This window comes from Columba livia, chromosome 24 (genome assembly GCF_036013475.1).
Source record: "Columba livia isolate bColLiv1 breed racing homer chromosome 24, bColLiv1.pat.W.v2, whole genome shotgun sequence".
Classification (NCBI taxonomy): Eukaryota; Metazoa; Chordata; class Aves; order Columbiformes; family Columbidae; genus Columba; species Columba livia.
The window spans coordinates 3,374,389-3,395,771 of NC_088625.1; the positions used below are offsets into that span (position 1 = coordinate 3,374,389).

The 21,383-nt window shown below is 40.7% G+C and overlaps 1 protein-coding gene across 4 annotated transcripts in view; it reads right to left on the reverse strand.

Moving 5' to 3' along the window:
- Window positions 1-713: 713 nt before the first annotated feature.
- ZBTB44 (zinc finger and BTB domain containing 44) overlaps window positions 714-21,383 on the reverse strand; it is a 36,742-nt gene continuing 16,072 nt past the window's right edge. The window contains exons 2-6 of one of the 4 annotated variants that reach the window (XM_065040441.1): window positions 19,381-20,450; window positions 15,899-15,983; window positions 11,277-11,386; window positions 8,698-8,998; window positions 714-6,721 (exon numbers count right to left, since the gene is read on the reverse strand). In XM_065040441.1, the coding sequence (XP_064896513.1) occupies window positions 6,439-6,721; window positions 8,698-8,998; window positions 11,277-11,386; window positions 15,899-15,983; window positions 19,381-20,398 (1,797 nt within the window). In that variant the 5' untranslated portion in view covers window positions 20,399-20,450 and the 3' untranslated portion in view covers window positions 714-6,438. Of the gene's footprint in view, window positions 6,722-8,697; window positions 8,999-11,276; window positions 11,441-15,898; window positions 15,984-19,380; window positions 20,451-21,383 lie in introns of all 4 variants that reach the window. The other 3 variants (XM_065040440.1, XM_065040442.1, XM_065040439.1) reach the window with 3 other exon arrangements.

Below are 21,383 nucleotides of genomic sequence, written 5' to 3' on the forward strand. Positions count from 1 at the left end.
TGCTAATGTATTCATCGTGTCAGCCTGCTTGTTATTCATACAGGTTACTGTGCAGAGTTATAATCATTTTGGCCAAGAAGTTGCAAAACTTCCATTTGCCTACCTGGGCCCTACATGTTGATCCGGCCAGCGTTCCAGCTGGGTCTGTAGGAGGCAAATTGATTTAATTGCAAGGGCTGCCAGAAACAGCAGAGGTATAGTTTAAGTCCCATGACTTTCTTGACTATTCTGAAGCTCACAGCTGCAATCACGATGACTCTGTCTACTGTCCTTTTTAAACATCTTCTAGCTTTGACTGATTTGATTAGGCTCATTCTTGGCTGGCTTTCCATCAATAAAACCCTGCTCAAAAGATGGCCCCACCACTTTTGCAGAATACAGCCTAAAAGAGAACATTTAACAAAAGGAAATGTAATATACAATGGAAAATTAAACAGCAACGTGTACTTTATTCTTAATACTCTTTACTCATGTAACTTCTCCAACCATTTATTAATGCTTGTTTTCTTTTAAACTACCTTCCTCCCAATGACGGCTTCAGCAACAGCGAGTTCTCCTCATATTCAACTAGTTTGCGACTAATTATAAGCAAAAGCTGTAAGAGAATGTAGTTCCAGCAACAGAGTTGCATCTTCTCACGCAAGGTCAAAGCGAGACTTTGGTACTGTAAGACAAACTCTGGCATAGTTAAATAACGACACAAAGCAAAGATATACTCCATAAAACATTAATATTTTAATGAAAAATCTTAGCTTCATGTTTCTATCCAAAGACACTCAAAACTAGTTTTTCTCCCCCCTCAGTTTTGACCTATAATGGGACCAGTTTGGAGATTTTTTTTTTTGTATTTTAGAACATTTTTTTTTTAAAGATTAAACAACCAGGCTAGCAAAAAGGTACCCAATACATACTTTTCTTATATCAAACAAGCTAGTATTTCAATACAATGTAACTATACAGAATATATACATTACACATATGATCACAAAGCAAACACTACAGGCTCAGAACAGATTTGAAAAAACATGATATTCACATTGATTACAATAACTCTAAAAATGATTGTAACGTTGAAACGGCACTTAGTTTACAAAAAAAGTCACAAAAATATATATAGCCACCAAGAACTATGGTTCCTGAAAAATACTAATAGCCAGATAGTATTATATAAAATGTGAAGTGTATTTAAACATCGTATACATTAAAAAACAAAACCAAAAACCAAAAAACAATTCTGTTAAGTCAATAAACATGCCAAGTAATCTAGCTGTGGCCAGCGTCAACAAGAGAAGCTGTACTGTGGATGAGATGACGACTGGATATACGGCTGGTGACCGGAGACTGGCACAGTTAAGGGGGTTTCACTGTTACTAAAATGCACAAAGAAGCCCAACAATAATTTAATTCACATTTTTGTAACTCCAGCTTACTCTTTTCCCTCTCGGGGTTTTCACCGTAGGGCAGCACCTAGAGCGAAGGCACTGCAGGAACGGGGGCAAAGAAGCTGTCCAAGAACGTGGTGTAGCCAGGGCTAGAAGTCAGAATATCCAACGCATGCATCTGCTAAACGAATGGTTAAACAAAAATCACTCCTCTGGGCACCGCAGCAACCCTCAGGAAGACTGTAGGTCCAGTTGCCACACAGGCTGGCAGCACCAGACAATGATCCGGCTTTTTATTTTAGTGCAACCAGATTTGAGACCTGTGGGCCACTGAATTACTGTGATAGCACACATTGAGTTAACAAAAACCCAGAGCAGTACGTACTGTTGCATTAAAATAAAAAATAAAATCACATTTGTTTTCTTTTTTCTGGTACATTTCCTCAAATACTTTGAACCGACTCTATTTACTGGGGACCTCTGATGTGGCTGAGGCACCATCCGGCCTTGAACCCTCTTAGCTGTCATCGAGATGCTGTGGAATTTATTATGTAGATGAGAACCCTGCAAAACTGGGTTTTCACCTTGTAAGCAAAACTCCAACGTAATCGATCTGAACGAAAATTAGCTATTTTCTGTATTCTGATGGTGTGGAAGTTGCAATGGATCTAGGAGCACCAGGTGCTCCCGCATCTGCATTTTCTCCATCCCTGCAGGGTGCGCGAAGCTCCCGTTCTATTTGCATATAAAATGCTTCATGGTTGGTCTTGGAGAAAGACCAGCAATATTCTCAGTGCTCTTGCATCCTGGGGCTGGAGGGGAAAGCCAGCGACCAAGAAGCGACTGAAGCCCTCATATAAAAACGTTAAACCGTAGCTTAAAAACAATAAAATTCCATCCCGTAAGGGACATATAGGGATCATAGTCTTATAAAATATATTTTACTGCACTGGCAGCTATTACTTTTTTAAAAAGTTTAAATTCACACCTTTTAGACTCAAGATACACGCGAACCCAGAACCATTTTCGATAACCCAGTCTACTAATCTCTCAGTATGAGAGACACGACCGTAGTATCTGCGAGCCTGACAACCCAACTCAAACTGTATTAAGACAGACAAATCATCAGGAACACACATCTTTTTTTAACGTGGTGTAAGAATAGTGACAAGCAGTTCTGACAGAGAGCTTTAATTTGCTGAATGTGTAAGCATCCCCCGGGTATCCAGGGGAGCTGTGCTATGTGCCTGCATCGAATAAAACTAAACAAACCCTTAGAACTTGGCCAAATTTCCCACAGAGCTAAAACATCTTTTTCTTTTTCTTCCACTCTTGGTGGGGAAAGAGAAAGCCTCTGATTTTTTTTCCTCTCTCCCCAAATGCCACTTTAATTCAGGAAAAACCCTATCCCTTCCTTCGCTATTGTTCCCATCTGACGTACTGCTCTAAACAATAGGCAAGGAGTAAAAACCCTGCACAGATTCCGAGAACACGGGTCCCTGGCATACGGCAGAACCTTGCTAGTTCTGTGGTGGTGAAGGCACTCTGCTTGCAAAATAAATGGGTGAGGAAAGGATTTCCCAAAGACTGGTGCCATGGGGGAGGTGGTTATGTAAAAGCAAGGCATAAATCGCTTTGTGAATTAATTTGGAGACGACTTGTTGACAAAGAAAGTGCTGCAATGGGTCACACGTGGCAATTTGGAAGAAATTTTGAATGACTTGTAAAGGCCACGAAGATGCCGAAAGGAGCAGAGCATCTGCACAAACTGAAATACAAGAAATCCCATCTAAACACTCTAAAACCTTTGATACAGGAGGGAGGTCACACACTGCAACAGGTTTCCCAGTGCACCTGGGGAGTCTCCAGCTTGGTAGATATTCAAGACCTGACCGGAGTGAGCGAGCTGTTCTGGTTGAGTCTGCTTTGAGCACAGGGGTTGAACTAGATCACCTGCAAACGTGCCTTCCAATCTCAACTCTGCCGTGATTCTGTGATCCTTGTCAAGCAGGAATACAGAAGTTCAGAACCCTCAGAGTTCAGAACCCTCTGATAACGTACTGAAAGAAAGGTATGCATTAGGTTTAATCCCAAGTGTAGTTTAAGGCAAGTTTCTTCTAACTTAAGATATCTATCTCACTCAATTTGGAATCCTAGGGTACTGGCAATAGAGATTGTTTTAAGATGTCCTATGGTTTTACATCTCTGCTGTGAGGAACACCAGCATTTCAAAGAACTGAACACTTCCACCAAGTTAGGGAGGAGAAATAGAATTTGTATTTAATCTGTGTTCACTTCTAAGGAGATAAGTGATATTAACAAGAAACACTTACAAACAGGAAAATTAACAAGTAAACTCAACTCTAAACCAAACAAACACACAAAATCTTCTAAGAACTCTACTGTTCCTGCAGTTGAATCAGTCTGAAAAGTGAGAACTAAATTAAGATGTTACACTTAGATTACAGGGTTGAAAGGATAATGTGTATCACAGCGCAGTGAACAATGAAACTCTTGTACCAAGGTGTTAACAGTTAATGATACTAATTTCTTTTCAAAAAAGAACAGATTAGAGCTACAAAGTCTTTTTGTTTTCCCCTTCTCTTTGGTATTTAGAAAGCAGTTCGCCTTCTGACACAAAATTCTAAGTCTTAAAAATCCAGTATCTAGATATGTCCATTCTGTATTTGCACATCTCCTCACCGATAAACCGATTAGCAAAATATCTAATGGGTGAAAATTACCAGATTCTAACAGATTATGTCCATCTACACCTGAGCACCTTTGTTTAACACACCTGTACAGTCGGGAAATGTGTTTCTTTGTGAAGGGCTTTTCACTCTATCAATCACAGAGGATCATCATACACCTGCAGAGTCGAGTAATGCTTATCAGAAAAGAAGGAAAATCAGGTATTTGAGTTCAGTGTCACGGCCCTATAATTCAGGATAAGACTGCAAAAGGCATTGTCTTGTCTCGCTGGCTTCTCAGCTACAGAAATCAGAGTGGAAGAGAACTGGTCGTTAAATTCAGCCCATCGATAGGCACTGGACTAATTCCAGCACAGTATCCCCAAAGAAAGAATTTTTCCTTCAAGCCCTTTTAAGACAGACAAGACTGGATTGTAGCAGAGAACTTCTTTGCAGCATGTTCCTAAAACACCCTTTGGATCTGGTGGAGAAACTTCAATTCCAGCAACTTGGAAAGGCCTTATATCCCAACTGTTTTCACTCTATTTAACTAAGAAGTATGGGTTTTACCTAAAACACAGCAGAGAAAAATTGTTAAAGTCACTGAAACCCTTTAAGCTCTTTCCAAAGGGCTTTTCCTTACAAAAGTTGGCTATTACTAGTGGACCTAGCGAGTATCGGAGCTGCCTAAGCTAACTGAATACAAATTGATCTTGCAATATAATAAGACTTTTGTGTCTTCTGTTTCTTCGTGAGCAACCTTTTTCTATCGGTTGTATTTCCTCCTCATGTTCATGTAAAACGAAACTGGACAGAACAGAGCAATTTAAAAGAAGAAAAACCAAGATTCAAAACTAAGGGAGTAGACGATGCCTCTGGAATACTAAGATCAACGCCCACTCGCTCAGCACGTCATCTGCAGGCGATACGCATTTGGCATCAAACACTGAGTTAATTTCAGAAGCAATAAGAAAAATCACAAAGCTCCTAATGTATTTCCTAATTTAGGTTTCAAAGCAGTGCCGTAGCCCAAACAGCCTCGACAAAACAAGACTCGCTGCGCTGAAAATCCCACACCCTGCATTTGCAGCTTTTTCTAAATATGGAAAAATGAAATTGCAAATCTTTCAATTTATTGCTTACTTGAGCTGTGTATGTAGCTGGAGTAATGGCCTTTAATAAACCGAGTTGGCAAGGATTTAAAACGTTCTGAAACAGGAATAATTCATCATTGCTATATAGGCTTTTTGTAAACAACCCCCTGTTGGGTTAGAAAGTTGGCCTCTAAAGAGAATAAATTGCTTATTTTGTCCAAAACAGACTAATAAAAATCTCAGAGACTATACATGCATATGTATAAACAAAAAAAATGTGCAATAATGCACAAGAGAGCTCATTTTTCCCCATCTGTAAACTCCCTCTAGCTAGATTTTGGAGATTAGTAAAAATACAGTATATGTGATAGGGGGAAGTGACCAGAACTGCAAGCAACCTGGCCGTGATTTAAGAATTTCAGCTTGGGAAAACCTTCATTTTCAGATGTGTTTCCCCTTCTACAGCAAGATACAGTCATGAGATATTTGTCAGGCTTGCACGGATATACACTTTTCTACCATCCTCAATTCACTATGCACCAGCAGACTTTTCCTGACCGTAGCGTTTCCATGCCTAACCTTGGATGGGCAAATCAGTTATTGACCAAGCAGTTTCTAAAAGGACTGGAATATAAGAACTAGGAATACCTGGCATGACATCACTTGGGTTTGTCGAAATGGACCCATCTGAGATGAAAAGGGACGATGTGTTTTTAAAAAGCGTGTGGCTGTTAGTTTCCAAAACGCTTACTGTTTCCAAGCAAAGGGTTACAGTGAGCGCTCTGAAAAAACAGCAGGCACCGAGATAGGAAGTGTCATTTTTTTATGCAGAAGATTAAAGCATCCACTCAAAACTGCTCAACAATGATTTCCAATGCATCCTTTTGTTTGTCATTTTAAAAAGGTTTCCTCTGATTTCTTTCCCTTAACCAGAGGGCCTGCAGAAGCAAGAGAAACTTAATGAGCTGCTCTAACTGTGGAAGAAGAAATAGTTAAAGTGATCTGAATCGGTTGTTCTTCTTTAGAAGTGTATCACAGCTTCCATGATGTTCTGACAGGTTCTTTTTGTGCATTCAGTCTTAAATATTTTCACAGAAGTGATCATTCAGTCATGAAAAATAACGTAACATCTGTTGCAGTTTTCCGTTTAAAGCATAGCTTACAAAGTAAAAAGGGAAAATCTCCCCACTTTCATTTTAAAAAATTAAATTAAAATGTACAGGACCAAACACAGGCACTTTCCAAAGAACAAAAATGAAACCAAACCATGAATTATTCAATAGTAATCGATGACAGCTCCGGTTTCGGAGGGTCACCTGCGGCTGCCTCAGCAGTGGCGTTAGTCTTTGGCTGCTCTGGCACATCTTCTTCCTTCTCTGCCAACCCACCCAGAGACCCCAAGGGGAAAGTGCTTTCACAATTCTGAGTTGACGACACCTGTGAAATGACAGGCATTTGGACAGAAGAGTTGCTTTCAAAGCCATGCTCCCCTAGCTCATACTGCCCGAGGGTCTCTTCTTGTTCCTGGTTTAAGTAGTCCGGTACTAGGAAGTCACTAGAAGAGGGGCAAAGGACAGAAGAGAAATGTCATTTCTCACACAAACATCAGCAATATCAGTTGTATCACACAAGCTACACACACTGCATTGCACAGAGAACAAAGATATTCATTTCACATTGCTCTAAGATCATTGCAGTGACACACTTCACTAAGCACTATAACCTGGTCCTCATTTAAACATGCAGACCATTTATTCCAAGGCATCTATTTTGCATTGTTGTGCACCCGTATTTCCTACACAGCAACTTCTCACTATTTAGATTGTATCACCTTGACGAGAATGAAAGTTAATGTCTGGAACGTCGTATGGCACTGAAAACCTCATTGAAAAAAAAGGGAGCACACAACCTTTAAAAATAGACACAAGACTGGGTTCAGCGCTGGCACAGACGCGGGCAGCACTCCTCGGAGCGGACGGGCTGCGAACAGAAGCGTGAGGCGAGGAAGCAAAGGTTCTGCTGAAAGCACAAGGGAAAAAAGCCAAGTGCAGCAGCGTTCTGTGATGTGAACACCTATCACACCACCGGGAAAAGAATAGAATTGCATTTCCTTCCCATTTCAGGCCTTTCTGGACAGCACTTCTTTAACTTAGTCTCACCAAGCATATCCCAAGAAAATCTACCAAGAGTATTTTCAGAGCAAGAGCATGTAGGCAAAATAAAATTTCTTAGCAAATTTTCAGCACCAGACACGTTTGTACTTGAGGCAAGTACATGCATTATACTTGTAATCCATTTAAAAGCAGCCGTTTTCTTCCACTACAGCAGCATTCACTGCTTCAACCCCAAATTCGCTATCAACTATGCTAAACCTAGTGTTTGCAAATTCAAAATAAAGAAAGGCCTATAGACAACTAAAGTCACATACTTCAATCTGATTTTAATTTGATATCAACGATAAAGTGCTTACCAGTCACAGCATCATCCCTTAGAGCTTTTGCTCTAGTTCTGGCACAAGCTCTAAGAACAAGAACTGCGTAAACCCACAGTTATGAAGCACTTATACTTTTAAACAATATTCTGTTGGAAAGACAGTGATTGGCTTTCCTGGTTTGTTTTGCAATTTTTTCAACCTACATCATTCTGAGATAACCAAATAGAACAAAATGCTGAAATGTTTTGCAGGAGAAAAAGCATAATGTCTAGAAATCACAACGGATGGTTTGCAGAGGCCATAACATTTGCAATACATTTCTTTTCCATTTCTGAAGAGAGGTGACTTATACACACCAAGCTGCACTCGCTCTATAGATTTAAGAGCTGTGAGATCTATATTCCTCTAATTTACCTATCTCAAATTCCATCGGTTACAAACATTAATTTCAATAGGAGAATACAGTGTTGGTCTAATGCCTCAGAATACTTCAAACAGTCTTCAGTGAAGCGCATTTGTGAGATATGCCAAGTCTTTCCTGTCCTGATAAACAAGAAACGTCCAACTGGCCCTTACTAATTCAAACCCTGTTACTCTGAGCATTTAGTAACATGTTACCTAGAAAATGGAAACAGAGAAGGTATGGAGTCATGCAATCCTGCAATATCCACCATCAAGCAAGTACTTAAAATGAAGTAATAAGTCTAATTGCTATGTAAGTGAACAGGCTATGTACAAGATTTTGAATAGCAATCGTTCACAGAACTCCACACATAGTACTGTATATAGTGCTACGGTTTAACACCATTAGCCTGCCCGCAGATACTACTGAAAGGAGAAATTAAGTAGCCCAGAAGCAGCTTGCACATCTCACTCGATTCTTCAGTGCCCTCTTATATAGCTTTTATGCTGTAAGACAGATTAGATACAACAGACAGTGGCGCAAGAATGAATTTGACTGGAATTAGCTGGCAACCTGATGAGAGGCACAGCAGGCTGCCCTGAAAGCAGGAAAAGATGGTTTAGGGGAAAAAAAAAAGGCAAAAACAAAAAAAAAAAGGCAAGTTTCCCTGTTAGGTTTTTGCTGTGCACCTCACCTGCTCTGGAAGTAGTTTGCTAGCTCTGACGCTTCATGGTTCAAGCTCCTCAGGTGAACGATTAAATTTCCAGAGTTGGTGAACATGGCGCCACATGTTTTGCACTCGTAAATCCGAGGCTTGCGGATAATATGCCGGGAAACCCGCATGTGGTGTTTATATTCCCCGAAGGAAGTGAAAGTGGCACTACATATCTGGCAGCGGAAACAGCGTTTACCTTCGTGCTTCAGGCGATGCATCTTTAGCGAGTAAGCTCGGGTGAACTTTTTCCCACAGCGGTCACACTGAAATGGTTTAATGCCTGCGGAAGAGAGAGCAAAAACAAAATGTTCACCTTTTGTAATGAGAGGTCACTGGCAAAACCCTTCCAGATTTCTAACAGCGAGGGGACAGCAGCTGTGGGCAGTCAGAGCAAGGCGCTGGTTTAGGAAGAAATACTCTGGTTAGCTTTAGAATGGCAGAAGCGACTAGAACAGAACAACACTTTCTCAGAACCAACTGCCAATAGATATCATAGTAACGTGACCTGTCCTTAATGCTTACACGTCTTCTTCCCAGCAGTTTAAAATGAACATGAGCCTCTATGGATTATACTATTGTTATGATCCTGAGCCACAGCCAAAAAGCACCCGATGCAGCAGTCACCTCAAACCATCTTTGAACTCCTTTGATCTCGGGAGATTCTTGTGCCAGACTGGTTCCCAACAATGCAATTATCAGACTACCCTTAATTGCAATGTCTTTTTCTGGCTGCCTTTGGCCTCGGAGAAGTGTTCTGGCAGGGGGACTGCGCGCACAAGGACGCCCCTGTAATGCAGCAGGAATGGTGATAAAAGGGTGAAGTTAACGGCCTTTATATTGCGTGGGAACCTTTCTATACCAGAATTTTCAGCAACTGCATGACAGACAGCTCTCTAAGACAGTTTAGGTTCATGCCTCTCATTTTTTTCTTGTATTAAGTTAGGAATTCTGTTACTCGTTCACTTGTCATTTATTACAGGCACTAGGAAAACCCTAAAATGTAAGAGCTCTGCAACATGCTGTAGTGGCTGAGAGTATGTAATCACACCCAAACAGAACTATTGCAGCATAAAAGACTGAATCACCAAAAAGTGAGGATTTAATAAAAAGCCTGAGCTCCAGAAAGTGTGGAATCCAAACATGAGGCTAAGAATCTGGAATATGGAGCTCTATTCATAACAGGGCTGTCAAGGAATAAAAAAGGTGTTTTCAAAAGGCTGAATGTGCATCAGTCCAGGCTGTTAATTCCACCAGCCTTTCACTCTGCTTTCCTTATGTTCAAAGCAGGAGCTGAACTTTTAATTGGGGCTTTTATACAGAGAAAGCTGTAGTTAAGGTTACACCAAAACTCCTCGTTAAGCACGTGAAAACAAGTTAATATACTAGAATATTGTCTTGCGGAGCTAAAACTTTTCATGCTTTCCTACTGTCCAAGGGCATCTGTTTCCTCTGATAGCTTGAGGAAAATCTCTTCAGCCATTTTGCTTGTGTGAAAACACTTTCAACATTTACAAGTTGTGAGAGCTTCGTTTGCATGCTAATTACTCTAAAACAGCCACTCGAATCTCTCCCAACTTTGCCCAGGGGTTGGCAGTCGGCAGGTTGGCCAAAGATGCTTTGCTGAAGTCTGTCTGCCAGTTAAGACTTTCGGAGCTGGCTTGGGATAATCTTACACTCAATATGCCCACAGAGTTTGCTTTTTTAAGTATTAAATACAGATTATTACATCATACAGTCATTTTTCCTTGAAGGGGTTTGACAACTAATGGCTGACAGTGAAAAAATGACACCTTGACAATTGTGGTTGCTCTGCCCAAAAATGGTACAGCATCTACATGCAGGTAAGAGTCAAGCTCAAACCAGGAGGTGCTAAACCACAAGGCTTAGCACTCATGTGTAATCACCCTTCAATATCCTCTTCATTCATCAAAATATCAAGACTATTGCCAAATAATGCTGACAAGTCTTGAAAAACACTGATAACAAAGACATTAGGAGTTATCATGACCATTAGGGATATCACGACTCAGAGGAGGCATTCAACAAACCTTTTGCTACCTGTACTATGTGTAGTAGCTAAACTGATTATCAAACCAATTCGGTTGTCCTGCAATCCCTCCAAAAATTCTGAGATCCAAAGCCATACAATATTCTTCAATGCAAGGACATAAGATGGATAATATTCTTTTATGGATGCAAGCCTCCTCTAAAACACAGCAGACAATTACACATAAGAGGAAAAATGTCAATCCACAATAATCCATAACAAAAAAGCCAAGTACACTTTATTTCATCTTAAGTCTTTATCATGAAAATGGGTTACTCTGATGAGCTTCAGGCAATTAGAATTTTTTCAGTCCACACAAATGCTAATCATCCGTGAGCAGAGCTATCAGTCAGATTTGATGTATCAAAACAAGCATTCGATGAGACATACCTCTACCTAATCTTTCTGAAATAATTCTGAAGCACTTGGCAGGCGATGAAAAAAGAATCACATTACTATATTTGCTGCACAGTGAGCAAAACCTCTGTGAGTCTATAAATGAGTTTCTTACCTGAGTGGATGAGCATGTGTTGTTTTAAGTTCTGAATGCGAGTGAAGCGGACCCCGCAGGTTGGGCACTGAAAAGGTCTGTCCGGACCGTTGGGGCTGGGTCTCTCTGTGCTGCTGGTGGAAGGAGCAATGTAGAGTTGGTAGGGGTACTGAACGTTCTCCAAACTACAAAGAAAAAATTCACTGATTTACAAGCAAGCTAGAGGAAAAAAATAAGTCTCACCCATGGAAATCTGAACCTGAGATACATTTGTAAGAGAAGAAGAAAAAAGAGTGGCCTTTCGCACTTCTGGTGAGATCTGTATTTATGCTGGAAACCTCTGGCTCCACAGCAATGTGTCTGACCTGCATCTGAACAAAACCTCCAGCTTCTGCTTCTTTGGGTAACAGGTCTGAGCACCAGCTGCAAACTTAACTCTATTTTCCAGGCATGGGCATTTTCTCAAGCATATTGATGACTTACAATCTGCAAACAGTCCCCAAGGGAGAATTTAAGGAACTGAGCAAATGAGAAAGCCAAGGAGTATTTTGCAGCTTCAGTGATATTTACAAATGAAATTAAAGCCAATTCATTTCCATCTCAATCCAAGTTCAATGAGAAAACATTAGTATCGACTTCTCCTTGGTGCCATCTCAAGGCATATCAGGGATAAGAGGGTCACTAGGGGCAGTCAACGTGGCCTCACCAAGGGGAAGTCGTGCTTGACCAACCTCATTGACTTTTATGAGGACATAACATGATGGATGGATGATGGTAGAGCAGTGGACGTGATCTCCCTTGACTTGAGTAAGGCATTTGACACAGTGTCCCACAGCATCCTCACAGCTGAACTGAGGGAGTGTGGTCTGGATGAGCGGGGAGTGAGGTGACTGTGAACTGGCTGAAGGGAAGAAGCCAGAGAGTCGCGGTCAATGGGGCAGAGTCCACTTGAGGCCTGTACCCAGTGCAGTGCCTCAGGGGCAGTGCTGGGGCCTGTATTATTCAATATAGTCATCAATGACTTGGACGAGGGAATAGAGTGTACTATCAGCAAGTTTGCTGATGGGAGGAGTGGCTGGCACGCCAGAAGGCTGTGCTGCCATCCAGAGACCTGGACAGGCTGGAGAGTTGGGCAGGGAGAAATGTAATGAAATATAACAGGGGCAAGTGTAGAGTCTTGCATCTGGGTAGGAACAACCCCAGGTTCCAGTATAAGTTAGGGAATGACCTATTAGAGAGCTCCGGCAGGGGCATTGGACTGGATGAGCTTTTGAGGTCCCTTTCAATCCCTAACATTTCGTGATTCTGTGATTCTGTGTATCTACAATTATATATTTCTAAGTTTAAAATATTAATCTAATTAATCAATACTTGCTCCTTGTCTGCTTCAATTGGCTCTACGAGAACACCTCAAACGCTGTATTTAAAAAACAGCACACAGATGATAATAAAGGAACAATTTAACTTTCAAAGTAATTAGTTTAAAACTGAGTAATTGCTCCTCCATAGCCTCTAGCTGCAAACTGTTTAAGGGAACTGCAGTGTTATAATCCAAGTCCTCTGGCAAGGAATTTGCTTTGCTAAAGGGCGTAGTGAAATAAAAACAAATTTGCTGGTACAAACATAATAACAACAGGAGTTTGTACTTACCTGGGGTTTCCCTTTCCTGAGCATTTAGGTCTATATTTTTTGTTGAAATAGTCATTTCAGCTTGCTCGCAGCCTGATGGCAGATGAGATGTCACTGCTCTGACCCTGAACGCAATTTTAGTTTTAATAAACTGTAACGTCTGAAATGTATTGAGAAATAGTACCAGGATGTCTCCTGCTGCACATGGTCAGAAGGTATTCTTAACTGAACAAACCCTTTTGCTGGTCTGCTTCCATCTTGAGCCCAGATTGTTGGCTTCAAGATTAGCCTGAATTTATGGACTTCTAATGCTCACAGGGATGAAACGTGCAGTTTGCACAAATACATTTTCCTACACATCATACAAAAAAAATCCACAGACTGGATCAGTACAGCAGGACAAGAACTAGGATCATCTCTTTAAAACCAACACCTTAGCTGTCTCTGTTTACTCTGGAAATGGGTGTCAATACAGCTGTGAAAACTGGGTACCTGAATTCTGAGTCAATGATGGGTCTTGGTGGCAGAAGTTCCAATTGTAAAATTTATATGGAGAGAGAAAGCACCAGGCACCTCTTGATATAAACAAGATATAAGACTTTCCTGCAGGAATTTAGTATCAATCAGTCTGTAAAACCCAGAAGGATTTCTGGTCTCACATGGTACTGGAATAATTTGGAAGAAATTGTATTGTCCTTCACTTATTTTATATACAGTAGGGTCCTGGAGAGCTGTGGAAAAGATACATGGCAAATACCTTCCTTGTGCTCCGCTCAGTGGAGAATTCACAATTAAAAGGTTCACAAGGTATGTGCAACAGAAGTAACAGCTGCAGGGCCCGGGTGATAAAGGGAGAAAGGAGAAGTGCTACGGGGACAATCTCCCTAGAAGAAATTTAAAATAAAGGGTTTTTTTCCTCCATAAAAGCTTCATGATGAGACAGGCTGGTTAAAAGAGGTAAAATGGGGATGCGGAGGCTCTCCAGCTCCCAGTGACAGCATGCCTTGTTCCATCCTTACACTGCAAGCAGGCTGAAATACCTACTGGTGACATAACCGCGGACCGCAGCACAATGAAGAAATTACATTTGAAACACAATCATATTTTCTCTTCCCTGCTTCTTTTTCCCCAAATACACTCTGCTTTTCATGACTTGCAATTTGTGATAAATGTGGCATTTAACAGTTGAGATTCATCTAACATCTCAGAATTTCTGTAACAACTAGTTAAAGAGATAGGTTTAAAGTGTTTTCACTGTAAAATACTCTTCTTGCAATTTTTTCCACTTTTCACCAAGAGATGATACACATATTTAACTATGTAGAACTAAACTCTGACAAATGTGAAAGCCACAATGCTCAGTGAGCTACAAATGTTCTCCATTTGTAATTACAATTACTTTAGAGAAGTGAAAGTTCTCATTATATTGGATCAGAGAGACCTCTTATAATTGAGCCTTTGCAACTGCCTTTCAAACGCAGCCACGAACTGTCACAGAGACGGTTAAAGCAGCCAAGGCTGAATTACAGATCGATGTTAGAAAAATGTATCACAATCCAAATGTGAAATATCAGAGAAAAAATTTATCAGACTTCACTGTGAAAGAGTAGGTTTAATACCAAATAGATTCCTGGGTGCCTCTTAAGCTGACAATTACATGTGACCTGCTGTTTATGAAATACTGATTATGGAGGAGGATCAACTAATTGTGTTAATTCTTTAACGCAGAAAATCAAGAGATAAGACATCGTAAATTCTGAAATATTTACGATTGTTTCCACAGTGTGTTTCAAGGACTTTAGATATTTTGAATTTTCTATGCAGTTTGTGCTGGAGCTCTGCAATGTTATAGGAAATTTCTGAAATAATCCACTGCTGAAAATACGTATGCCACTTGACTCTAGAATTATAGCTTTAAAAACCTGGATTAGTTCTAACGTAATATGTGCTCCCGCTATCAATTCAAACCCTATGTGCTGAGTACTATTTTCACACTGAGATTTGTCAGTAGATAGATAAAATCTCCTATGTCATACAAAATACCTTATCTAGGTGGTTATCTTCCCTTCAGATTTAATCCTACAATGGGAAAGGTTTTAGAAGGCAATGGCAGCAAAGATTTTATGAGCTATGAAAATGCCACTCTTGATAGTTATCTCTATAGGGAGTTTCACTTGACACAGTTTCTGGAACAACTCCCAAAGGTTCACACTCCTTCCTAAGACTCGCTAGTCTAACAAAACACTATGCAAAAGCCAGCTTGCCAGTACTTCAAAAATTCTGCTTAGAAAGGGAATAGCTAGCTATACACCACACCAGGCACATACCACAAAAGCAGAGTAATAAAAGTCAAACCAGTTGTGGGTTTTTTTCTTTTTCTTTAACAGAACTATGATACATCTTTGACCAAACAGACCCATTTTAGTTGGGTTTTCTCTGCCAGTCTTCCCTTATAAGGGATTCCCTTAATAAATCGCTCATCTTGGCACAGCAAAAGATGGCTAAATATTTACAGTAAGTGATACACAGCATCTTGGTATGGAGCTACGCGCCGAAAGTTTGGAAGAAGAGATTTAAGGCTGCTCTGCCTGTTCTGTGGTTTATGGCAATGTCTGGTAAAGCCAAGACTAGGTTCTTGTTTTCATTTTGTTGCTTTTGTGGCTTTACGTCAGCTTTAGCACGCATACACCAACCACACCTGTTTCACAGTAAAGGCTGAGGGGTTTTATTTATTAATCAAGAGCAGTGAGGGAGAAACAGCAAAAACATTAATATCTTTCTTCATCAGTGTTGCCTGGAAATGGACAGGAAATTAAAAGCAACAAGTAAGCAAATTCCGACTTTCATCACCTCCATTCTTCTAACGCATCTGAACCTTCAGGCACTGATCGTACTTTGAGCAACACAGAGAAGTAGATGTAGGAACAACTAAACGTTTTGGGATTAAGGCTGGGTGGGTTAATTACAGCACAGCACTTGCTGCAGAACAGTTTGCACATTACATTGGTACATACCGATCGTCGTCATCTGCATGAGCGTTAGTGCCAGAGGTACTTTGGAGTGTGGGTAATCCCTCCGTAACCCCCTCGTCTATCGAGCCTAGGCAAAGAAAAAAGGGCAATTTAATGCAAATATGTGTTGAAAAAGGACTGGGGGGACAGGTGAATACACATGAAGCTTGCTTTCCCAAATCGCTGACAGACACTGCTTCCTGCGTGGTAAGATATGAAACTGTCTTGGGAAAACCATTTAGAAAACCCAGAAGCAACGTGTTCCAAATTGACTTCTCCTGTGCACAGATTATCTAGTAAATGGACCACTCAATAAAGGGTAAATATTTGGCACACCCAGAAAATGGAAACAGCCTATGTTCAACACAGAGTTTTCAAAACACATCCAGTACTAACACTGTAAAGCAAATGTTATCTTCACCTAAAGGGACTATTTCATCAATTTTCAAGGCTTCTTGAGCAACAAAGAGTTCAATCCTGCTACACTACATTGCTTTTGTGTTCTAATCTTCCATACATTTATTCGCTGATAATGCCTTCATTTATTAATAAGATGCTGAGACAGGAAGAGCCCTCTGAGAAATCAGAAATGCAACACAAGAGAGACCAAACATCTGTTTGGAAAAGAAATGTATACACAAAACCATTCCAGAGCTTTGTTCAGTGCACTGAAAAGTAGCTCAAGCGGGTTTTGGATACAGAATCTAAGGCAAATCCAGCACTAAAGTAGAACTATGACTTCATTAACCTGATGTGTCTTGCTCAGATGGGCCTCCCTCATCTTCGCTTGAGTCTGGTGTTCAGTCTCTGGTTAGATGTGTTAAGCAAGGTTATTTTGCCCTGATGTCACCATAACAGGGAGGGATGTTTGCAGTCCAGGACTAAAACAACTCGAAGAACTGGTACCTGCTCTCCACCAACCATACCCTTGTTAAAAACCTCCTCTGGTTTGGTTACACGTGACCATTCAGATAAACCATGTTTTGTTCCCTCTTTAAACTGTAGAGCAGACTGGATCTCCTCACACTCCTTTTCCTTGCAGTTTCAAAATACCACTGCTGGGACCAAAACTTATAATTTTGTTACGAGCTGACAAACTATGTTTGGGAAATTCAGCAACTCTGCAATCTATAAAGTTACAAAAGCTAATCCCATTTTGATTTATCCTTCTCATGAAACACTTAACCTAAAGACTACTGAAAAATAAGCTCTTACGTTTAATTTTATGCCTTCATCTCTCAAATGGAAACAGTGTTAATGAGTTATGAAAATATCTTCTCAGACATGGCTACTGTTGTAACCATAATGACTTATTTATCAAGGCCCTGCTTCACGTCTCCTTCCGCATTACAAAGTGCTTTCAAATATAATAAATTGCAAATGAACAATTCTTGAAATGGCCCAAAGAGTGAATAAGAGCTTTTTGCAATATCAGAAAGAGAGGCAGGAATGCTTTTGTAAATGCACTATAAAACACTAAGATAAATATATGCAATTATACGAGGAAAATACGTTCAGGGAAGGGAAAGCTGTACTTTAACATATCTTGCTGTCTCCATTTACTATTCTTACATTACTGCATAAGGAAATACATCTTTGGGAGGCAAAAAGTGCTTTCTAGCTACCGAGCATGCCTTATCATATAATAGGTCCAGGGGAACTGTGCTAAAAAGCAAGAGCACTGTTTCTCTTCATATCAAAATGTGAATAAAAACTATTCTGATGATAGTCAATAATGTTATGCAAAGACCACTAAATATTGAATTTAACATATTCAAGAAGAAAGAACTGATCTGTACAAGGGGTGATGGGTTCAAACTGGAACACAGGAGGTTCCAGTGAAAGATGAGAAGCAACTTGTTGGGGTGAGGGTGGCAGAGCCTGGCCCAGGCTGCCCAGGGGGGTTGTGGAGTCTCCTTCTGTGCAGACATTCCAACCCGCCTGGACACCTTCCTGTGTAACCTCATCTGGGTGTTCCTGCTCCATGGGGGGATTGCACTGGATGAGCTTTCCAGGGCCCTTCAACCCCTCACATTCTGGGATTCTGTGGCAAGGCCTTTCCGAAGTTCCTACTTTAATGAGTTAAAAACTGAATCAAACTAAACACGGTCTTGAACAAGGACCACTTTTCCTGGAGACTATCCAGCAAACACATTGGTTTAGTTTTTAATCTATGCACTATTTTGGCCAAATACATTGAAAGGTTTATATTTAAACTGATATTAAGTCTGTTTCTCAGAAAAGGTAAACAGCCTTGTCTCCAGTAAATAAAACATTTTCATTTGGAGATCTAAAATATCAACACATGAGCTATACAAGTTGATGAATAAAAACAACAACATAAAGTCTTAAAGGATGGGATAAATGAAAAATATTTTCATTTCTTTTTAGTGAGTATTACCTGAATAGTTTAACAACACTGATTATATGTTGCAATCCTGGTATGGTCATACTGATCTAGCACTTTCTTCAGAGAAGTCACAGCGTTACGCTCACCAAACAAAACAAATAATGCAGGCTACTAGGCTACATTTATTTACTTTGTTCTAGCTTATTTATTTAATTAACTGAAGCAGCCTTTCATGTATACATCATTTGAATGAAGCAGACCAGTACACCTACCATTCTTATGCCCTTCAAACCAAACAGGCCTTATTAAAAACCTTTCAGTAAACAAACTCTACAGAGCACAAGTCAAGCCACTTAAGTGGAAGAAAAATAGCTGACTTGGGTAAAACTTTGGTAATTAAACTAGAAATATTGCAAAACCTCTATCTTCTAACTTACTAAAAGCCATTCAATGCATTCTGTGCAGAGTGGAAAAAGGGACTGTTACAGTAGCCTTTAAGTATTAGCTATTAACGAACAACAGCCTGCCAGAAGAACCCAAAACTGGCTTCAAATTGTCTTTCAGGGAAAAAAGGTTTCTCTCAGCAATTGGCAGTACTCGAAGAAGCAACTTGAGAAGCAAATCCCACAAAAATGGAAAGATTCTCAATATTATGACTCTGTGGTTTTCTTTTCGTCTGGGGCATTAGGATGAGAGTGTTCCACCACTTATTTTGCAAACCTTCTTACAAAGGCTCTCTGTCATTATTACACACGATTTTATTCCTGATACAAAGCACCATTCTGTCTGTCTGTGGCTACAGCCACAAGTCTTTCAGATTTGGTGCTGCAGCTCAGCTGAGATCATGCCTTTTGGCACTAATGAAAACAGAATTACTTCTCCCAATCAAGCAACTAGAGGTAAAAAGGCATTATCAATCTCTACTCAATAAGGAGGTCTACTAACAAGCTTTTAGCTGCCTTCTGCAAACTTATTTAAAGAGCTCCAAGTCCTGTCCCCCGTCTGGGTTTATATGTAACATTTCATAAAACAGGCAAAAAAAGGCAGTTTCACAAAAGTAAAGCATGAAGAAACATAAAGATTTTGTCCAATAAAATCCCAACTGCACACATGCCTATTTATACATATATCCTACCTATCGAGGATGACTGTGGGCTGATCAGGAGATCTTCCTGCACTTGCTCGCTGCCTGGGACCGTCTGCTGATCGCTCAGCGAGCTCTGGGATGCGCTAACAGGCTGCGATACTTCCTCGTGAACCTCCTCGTCGCTTAACCTTTCCACTTTGACACGCACGTCTTCTTCGATCACAAGGGGGGAACTGGCTTTTGTGCTCTCGCACGTCACGTAATCCGCAATTCTTCTGTTGGACTCGGAGGGCCCAGGCATTTCCAAAGTCCTAGAGTTCTCCGTCTGCTTCACCTTCTCAGACTGAAGCCTTCGATCAATCCCAAAAGGAAAAGTCCACGGAAAAGCTAAGGACGAGTCCACGGGCTGATTTCTGGACTCCGGGTAAGAAGTTGAAGGATTCAGCACTTGGGGGGAACTCGTTTGTGTGTTACACTTAACGGGGCTCTCGGGAGACATAACTATGTAGCTTTTGCGCTTTCTTCGTGACTCTCGGCAAACGGGAATGGTTCTTTCCACCACGCTGCACTCGGAAGAGACTGGAGAAAGGCTGCCGTCTCGAGAAGTAAAATTGCAGTTTGCGCTGTTCTCCTGTCCCGCATCCAGCACCTTCTCTTGCTGGCTGTTGGGCGTATTCCACAAAATGCTGGACTTCATGAATTCTGAGCACGTGCTAGCAACGCTGAACATCTGCATGTAGCTGGCTGCAGCCAACACATCAATAATGTTTTCTGTGTTAATAGATAGTGTTGCTGTGTAAGCGTATTCCAGAAGAGGTATAAAACCCGTCACTGTCACGTGGTGCAGGTCCAACACGCTTTTGCTCTCGTCTTCGGCTTGGCCAACAAGTTTGGAACGGAAGAAGTCGCTGCAGGCTGCCAAAACCACCTTGTGCGCCCTGAAGATTTTGTCCTGGACGCGGATGGTGATATCACAAAAATGTCCATCGTTGCGGAGCATGTTCAGCTTTCCCAGCATCTCCTGACTGTGCGCAGGGGAATTATGAGTGAATGTTTTAACACCCATCTTTTCACCTTTCTGCTAGCGTTCTTTCCACATACGAGAGATCACAGGTATCCTAAAACAAAGAGGAAAACTGTCATTTTCATCTCTGAAAGCAAAAGTAAAGCCGCTTCATGGCCATAAGACTCTGTACGAAGAAAATTCAACCGAATTCCCTAGGGTCAGGTTTTTCTACGATGCAGACTGTGCAATGGACTAACTCTACAGAAATGCAATTACCTACTTGCAATTTTCAAAAACGCAGATCAAATTATTTAGAGTCTATCACTAGCATCATCTTCCACGTTTCTGCTGCTGCCCACTCAAAACGAATTCCTAACACAGTTTAGAGGAAAACAAATGCCTGCAATACTAAAAAGAAAGTGCTTTTGAAACTATCATCTGTGTATGAAACCTGTGTTTTTATTTTCTGGGCTCAGGAAATCATCGCTCATGGTTCTTAAGCCTGACAGCCTTTGTCAAATGTTTCTTTTAAGTGGAAAAGACATCAGCTTGGGTCCACTTACAAGAGTGCAGGCACAAGCAAATCTCCCAGAGAAGGTATTTAATACCAGAAAAGCTTTAGAGAAAGTACGGCATGAATTTTCAGAGGACAGAGCTCAAGCTAGTAAACATAAAATAACAGTTGCCAATAGCTCTGCTTTGCTGCTGTACTGCAGGTACCGATTGCCTAAAGCTGCTTTTAATAAATACTTTTGGACTAGGATGAGAAGTTATTGAAAATTCCATCAAAAACACACTGCATTATAAACCTCAAAGGAAAGTTTAAATCAAATACACACAAATTGATTTTATAGCTGTGATAAATAATACAAGGAGGGTAACTTCTGAAAAATAAAAAACTGCCTTCTTGGGGACTAATTCTTTCCTACGTGTGGGAGCAAATGCATGTTTTTTGTGCAAGCTTCCATGCAAAGTCTCCTGTGTCCCACACGACTCACACAATTAACATGATATAGAAATACCATCTCGGTAATGTTTGTGGTTC